The sequence below is a fragment of the Sinocyclocheilus rhinocerous genome, unplaced genomic scaffold, assembly GCF_001515625.1.
Source record: "Sinocyclocheilus rhinocerous isolate Xijiao unplaced genomic scaffold, SAMN03320098_v1.1 scaffold2696, whole genome shotgun sequence".
Lineage (NCBI taxonomy): Eukaryota > Metazoa > Chordata > Actinopteri > Cypriniformes > Cyprinidae > Sinocyclocheilus > Sinocyclocheilus rhinocerous.
Genome location: NW_015639582.1, coordinates 174,063 through 181,126, shown reverse-complemented (window position 1 = coordinate 181,126; position 7,064 = coordinate 174,063). Strand labels below are relative to the sequence as shown.

The 7,064-nt window shown below is 45.6% G+C and overlaps 1 protein-coding gene across 2 annotated transcripts in view; it reads right to left on the bottom strand.

Annotated features, from left to right (window-relative positions):
• stac3 (SH3 and cysteine rich domain 3) overlaps positions 1-7,064 on the bottom strand; it is a 70,126-nt gene that overhangs the window by 7,433 nt on the left and 55,629 nt on the right. For both annotated transcript variants that reach the window (XM_016567254.1, XM_016567253.1), the window contains 2 exons: positions 2,955-3,046; positions 2,761-2,812 (listed from right to left, as the gene is read on the bottom strand). In XM_016567254.1, coding sequence (XP_016422740.1) covers positions 2,761-2,812; positions 2,955-3,046 — 144 coding nt within the window. The remainder of the gene's footprint in view (positions 1-2,760; positions 2,813-2,954; positions 3,047-7,064) is intronic.

Here is a 7,064-nt window from a genome sequence, read left to right as displayed (position 1 = left end):
CGATGGTTGAGGGCAGTGAGGGCAGCCGGCAGCGAGTCCCCCGTTCCCTGCTCCTCCCCACTCATGGCGGATGGCAGGCCTCCTGGGCCTCCTGGCGAACGGGGCCGACCCCTCCACTCCCTCACGGACGGCAGCCACCCCTCCTCGACCCAGGAGCGTGGCAGCGAGCTCTCCGTCCCACCTCGTCTTCCATAGTTCCAGCACCACCGCCTCGGGCACCATGTAACACAGTTCGTAGTCACGGGAAGAAGGAGGCGGGAACCGGCGAACACTTAAACAAAACTTTAATCAAATAAACAAACACAAAACGAAAGTAAAGCGGCAGCCCCTCGCGGACGACTGCCGCACACAAAACACAAAATAAAGTCCAGGCCTGGTCCTCTCTCGTCCGACACTGTCGTCACTCCTCCCTTTTATTCTTCCGGAGCTCCTCCGTGAGACTCGAGACCGGTGAGTGGTGCAGGTGTCGCTCATTATCAATTACTCCACCGGCCTTGCTCCATTCCCACGGCTCTCGGCCCCGCCCCTCTCGTCACAGGCCCACGTCCGTGGCCTGGGCAATCTTCAGCCTTATCTGAGGGAAATGCTATTCGAGGATAGCTGTGTCCAGCCCTCTTCTGGTCAATAATGCAATGCTTCGCTAGCCTACTGTAGGACTGACACTGATTGGGGACCTACTTAGTATAGCCATCTGAGGGTGGTTATACTCCAGCCATTGTTATGGCAGCACGGGCTTACTTGAATACAGATATCTGAGGCTAGCTGTGTTTTAACTTGCAGTTTCGGTAGCCTTCTCCTGGAAATGTAGCTATCTGAGGATAGCTATGTGCTAGTTCTGTGATTGCTCCCCTGCATGGGGTTTTTAAGTAGCGGTCTCCTGCCTAGATAGTGCTGTCTCCCCTTACAGGGTTTTTAATTAGACAGCCCACTGCTGGTGGTCTTGGCAATTGTAACGGTCCCTTTTCTTAGAGCCAAGCTGTCTGAGGATAGCTATGTGCTAGCTCAGTAATTGCTCCCTTGCTTAGGGTTTAAAGTAGCGGTCTACTTGAGCTCTTACCAAGACAGTGCTGTCTCCCCTTTTTGGATTGTAAGTAGACAGGCCCACTCCCTGTGGTTTGGGTAGTTTCTGTCGGTCCCCCTTCTGGTAGCCCCTTTCTAGATGCCTTGCTTTCTGAGGATATCTATGTGCTAGCTCAGTGACTGCTCCCCTTCTTTTGGTCTTTAAGTAGCGGTCTTCTTGAACCCTTGCCTAGACAGTGCTATCTCCCCTGCAAGGGTTGTAAGTAGATAGCCCACTCTCTGTGGTCTGGGCAGCTTTGTAGGAAGACATTACCTGGCTATCTAGGCTAGCCGTGTATTCTCTATTTTTGGTCTACGAGCCATCATAAGAAACTTAGGACATAGCAATCTGAGGATAGCTGTGTTCTAGCTCAGCAACTACTCTCCTTACCCTGGGATTGTTAGTAGCAATCTCTTTGAGCCCCTCTAGAGGCTTCTAGTTCAGCCTCATCAGTGGTCTTATGTACAGTATCTAGGCTAATATTGCTCTCATAGCATAGCTATCTGAGGATAGCTGTGTTCTTAACTTGGGTGGGATGTGCCCCTTTATCTGAATCGGGTTACCCCATTTCTGCCAGGTTGTGTGAGTGGCCCGAGGTGTCAGTGGCTTGGCTCCTTTCTGAGGAAAAGCTTGTTGTATGTCTGTCACTTCCTTGGCGCTCTCTTACCAGGTGGACAGGCATACACCTTGGCATGACGTGATTGGATTCCGTTCCCCATTGTGTCCACTAGAGGCACGCAGCATTGAATTACCTAGAAGGGGAACGTCTCGGGTTACGAATGTAACCATGGTTTCCCGAGAGGGAATGAGATGCTGCATCCCCTCGCCATGCCTTTGGTCTGCCCGTTTACATGTCTTTCAGACAACCAAGTTGGTGATGTATTCAGCAGGAGCCCTTTTATACTTCCGGGCACCCGCCTCTGCATGTAACAGAAACAGCAGAGCTGAATGAGACGCAGATGCACCCTCTGCCAGCAGGTGGCGCTTCTTGAAACACTCGCTTCGCTCGCTTTGAAACGTTTCACAGACATAGTACACACTGCTTGAAAACATACGGCTCCTGAAGACAACAAAAGTTGACATATTCAGCAGGTGCCCTTTTATACTTCCGGGCACCCGCCTATGACGTCATGGGCCACGTGGTCCAATAGGATTGGTGTTGTTTCACACGTGCTTCAGACACCGGTCATTCTGGCAGCATTCCCTATTGTGTCCACTAGAGGGACGTAGCATTGAGTTCCCTAGAAGGGGAACCATGATTACATGCGTAACCCGAGATGTTCCCTTACAACTTACCACCATTTCCAAGAGTGACACTTCTAAGCCACTGAATATTCAACATCGCGGTGTGTACTTTTTTTATACATGATCAGATGTGTGTTATAAATCCAACTTTATATCTGAGATCTCAAACAAACCAGAATATGGATTACAACCATACTCTCAGGCTTTGTATCTTTGTTCTTTCCTATTTGCTTGTAAGCTCAAAAACATGGTTTTATCAACTCCATTGAATTTGGGTGTGACACAATGAAATTAACCAGTAATACTTTAGCTCTGCAAGTGTTCTTAATAAATATTGTAATCCTTTGTGGTGAGGAGAGATCACTCCCAGTCATTCCATTGCTAATAAACGTATTAAAGAAAGAACACTTTACTCCAGACTTTTTTCTTATAGAATTCCAGCAGGAGGAACTCACCCTCCACCACTCCTCATTGGAGTCATCCAGCACTGTGATGCGATCTCCTGGACTGAAACACAAGCACACATATATACACTTAGCACATTTGACCAGATTTACAATTGGAACAAATAAATAACTTACGATGCTTATGACTATGTATGAAAGCTATGGCTAAACTGAAATGTTAACAAATATGTGAATAGACTCACTGGAAGTCCAGGTCATCTTTCTCGATGGCTTTAAAGCGATACAAAGCCATATAATAGTGAGACTGACTGAATGTCTGCTGCTGCTTCTTGTTCTGCAAACATCAACATCAACAGAAGGTTAGAGGGTTTTATTTGCCTGTTACGACCAAAACCAGATTCAGACTTAGTTGCAACATGTTGAAGCGTGTACTACTTGCCAAAGCATATGTTTAACAAAGTCTCTCACAGTTAAAGAAATTTGTTTTATTTATTTTTTCTATAGAACCAAAAAAAAAAAGTTGAAAAACAGTCTTGCTTCCTCTGCATTGTGGTTAGTGGAAGCCCCATGATATTTTGTATAATGATATGGGTTCAGAAAAACTACTTATCTGACCTTTACCAAATTTGGCTTGGATCTTCTGACAATGAAAACAAGTCAAAGTTATCAACAGTCTTTGGTCACTAGTTGGTTACTTTGCATTTACCCCCAGGATAAGGGAGCTTCCCAAAATCGTATTTTCTATTTAGTTAAAAATCTACTTTGTGATCTTATTTCCTGTGTGGGTCATTGAACACTATCTTTGGTAGGAACCACAATGCAAGTGTTTAATTCAGGTGATGCTTACTGTATTGTTATTGTTTGCGGAAGCTGTCAGGCTCACACCACTTATAGATACTGATGAGGCAGGATGCATGTATTTTCCTCTCGCAATGGAGGGAGGCTGATGTGCATCATGACATTTTTCAGAAGACAGGGGACATTTCCTCATAGAAAAAAATGACAAGCTGATCTCGATCTGTTGAGTTCTTTGGAAGTCTGCTACACTTGGAATCTGTCATAGGCCTCATTTTCTAATTGCACCTCAGGAGGCACTAGCTTCAAAAGATATTATTATTATTTTTTTTATTTTATTTTTTATTTTTTTGCTTATAACTTCTGAATTGTTTGCACGTGAGCTGAATGAGCTTAAACCCAATGTTCCTATGTTGACCGACCATACTTTTAACAAATGCACTGCTAATATGGCTATATATATATTTTTTTATAAAACCTTCATGAAGGGATCTGAGAAGCCACACAGTGATCAGAATATGATAAATATAAAATATAATAAAGTGAACAAAAAGCTTGACTATTGATTACATACTTCTGCTTTTGATTTTTAACCACTTATCTAAGACATACCTGTTTTTCTGTATATTTTTTCTTCTTTTTTGAAAGCCATCTATTACTGAAGTTATGAGCAGGTACCATATGCACTCTGGAGTTAAGTATGTGCTTCTTGCTAATGCTGGGTACACACCACAAGATTATCGGGCTGATTTTGGGCCGATTTCTCCCCTTCCGAAAATCCTAGGTATGTCCCGATCATCTTGGCTTATCAGATTTTCCTGTGGTGTGAGGTGTGTTAAGAGTGACTGAATCTGCTCGGAAGAACGTCGGTGGTGCCCTGATTGCGAATCGTAAATTTTCAAAATGTTGAATATTTACGATCACAAATCCTGATGTGTGGGGGGAACCCTGAGGACAAATGCGCCTACGATCTGGAGATTATCACGTGAAACGAAACGATATCCAATCAGAAAGTGAGCTGACAGAAGACGGGAGCATAACAAACGCAGTCATGGCACAGCACAAAAGGATTTGGACAGCAGTGATGGAGGATCAGCTTGTCGATTTGTGGCAACAGCACGAGTGTTTAAACAACGTGTCCTGAAAAACATATTTATTCTCAAGTCTCGAGAGATTTTGAGAGATTTCCTGTGTTCACAGTCGGGACTCTGGCTGAAAATCTGTTGCTGTGTGGTGTGCTGTCTTTGTCACATCGCGGCACACCCCACACTATAGGAGCAAAACAGTTAAATCTAGGATTTTTTGTCTTCATGTTTTTGGTCTCTCACATTTTGAAGATCTTATACGATTAAAAAAATCTTTTAGTGTGTACCCAGCATAACATAGAAATAGCAGACAGAAATGAGTACAAACATTTCCTTTCTGACCAGAGTGAAGACTGAAATTCTGGTCTCTAGATATGGCTTGGGTTTATAGAATTTTTAATTCTTCACCTACTTAGCAGAAGTCTTAAAGGGGATATCAGATGCAAAATTCACTTTTACATGGTGTTTGTACGTCACACAGGCCAAGGCCGCTTCCACGATTGTTGATTGACACAGACCTGCCCTGAGTGAGCTGTCATCAGTCCGCCATTGTTACCAGGCCGGACCAGGTGTAGAAGACAGGTGTAGTGTGCTTTGTTGTTGGATGTAATAATGAACATAGCAGTCGTCATTTACTCCCGACATCTGAGCCACTGAAGACGCAGTGGATTATGTTTGTTTTTGAAGAGAGTGCGCCACCAATCTATCTAAATGCGTGTTTGTGCGAATCATTTGTGATCCAGCTTTACCTACAGAAGAAGTGAGTATAAGGTTCCTCTTCAGAAACTCGAGCTGCGTCAAAACGCTTTGGGAACGCCTTCAGCGTGACCACGCTCTGAATCACATGTGTAATCAGTCCAATGGATGGGCACACAAGCATATTATGCCTAATATTATAATGAGCAGCATTACTGGGGAGCGGAGCTCGCGCAGTCAGCTCTCGGGGGGCTGATTGTGCTTTTCCCGCTGTTAAACGCTCCGCCCTCGCTGGACACGCTCCGAGGAGTGTGTCCGTGCCTGTGATTGTTACTGCCTTGCTTCGCTCTCAGAAGGCTCTCTTTGAGGAGGGAGCCTTCACTAGCATTCCTTGCGGTGCCGGCCCCGCTTTCGCCGAGGCGGAGCGGCGGCTGTGATCGTGGGGTTTGCATATGGATCTGGTGGAGGGAATGTAGACGGGCGAGTCCCTATCTTCTTCCTCACCCACCATATCCAGCGCCCGCTCTCAGGGTTCGGAAGCCCTCGCTGCGGTTCTTCCCCCCGTGGAGAGGGCTCGACGCTCCGCCTGTCTTCCTCTGAGGAGGTTGATATGGAGGGGGGCTGATTGTGCTTTTCCCGCTGTTAAGAACTCCGCTCTTGCCGGGCACGCACGGAGTGTGTCCGTGCCTGTGATCTTGCGGTTCCGGTCCCACTGCTGCTGAGGCATGGTGGCGATTGAGTTCGCGGGGACTGCACATGATCTGGTGGACGGGTTGGAGACGGGCTCTCCCTATCTCCTCCCACGGTCCCTTGATCTAGCGCTCACTCTCAAGGCTCGGAAGCCCGCGCTGCGGTTTCTTCCCCCTCTGAGTGAGAGCTCGCTGCTGCAGTTATCTTTCTCCGAGGAGATTGATATTGTTTGTGTGACCAAATGGGTCGCGCGCTGCCGAGGCAATGCGTGCATTACATCATTTTCAGTTTTTGATATGAATCTTATCACACCAGACCGTCTTTACCCGTCTGGTTGTTTGGCTGCATTTAATTCTGAGGAAGTAAATGAAGTATTTATCTGACTATGAGAAGTTAGATATACAGGGGCTCTTGGGATAAAAAGTTCTCCAGTGAGAGCAGGTGTTTACCTCTCTTCCTCCGAGGAGGTTGAGGCGGTCAGCAGGGGCTGCTGGGCGGGAGCAGTCACCTCTCGTACTCCGCAGAGTCTAGAGTCAGAGTGGCGCTCCCAGGCCGAAGGCTTCTAGAAAGGCTTCTAACCGTTTCCTGTTTCCTGTCTGCCGTGCTGCTGAGTGGTTTGTGATTGCAGCTCCGTGTAGCTTCGCTTTTCTGTTTAATCTTACTATCACTCTCTCTTGTTTAAAGTGATAAAATATAGCTTAATTCCCACCATATTTCTGATATTATCTATCAAACTAATCTGATTAATTTGATCGTTCGCTTTTATTCTAAAACCGCGATTAGAATGCGTGCATTAACATTCATTAGCCGGTTAGCTTGTCGTTCGTGTTTCCATTTCACGTCTATTGCTGTTTTCTTTTTTTCTCGCTCCATTTCTTTTCTCTCTCGCTCAATTTTTTCACGAGTTCATCAAACAACAGTGGTAAGTTGATAGCAATCTTTCCTTTGAAAGCCATGTTTCTAGCATTTGTACAACTGCATTTCTCCATCTCAAAAATATATCTAAATCACGACCTATGCTCTCAATGTCAAATTCAGAAATGTTAATTCATGCATTCATAACCTCAAGGTTAGATTATTGCAATG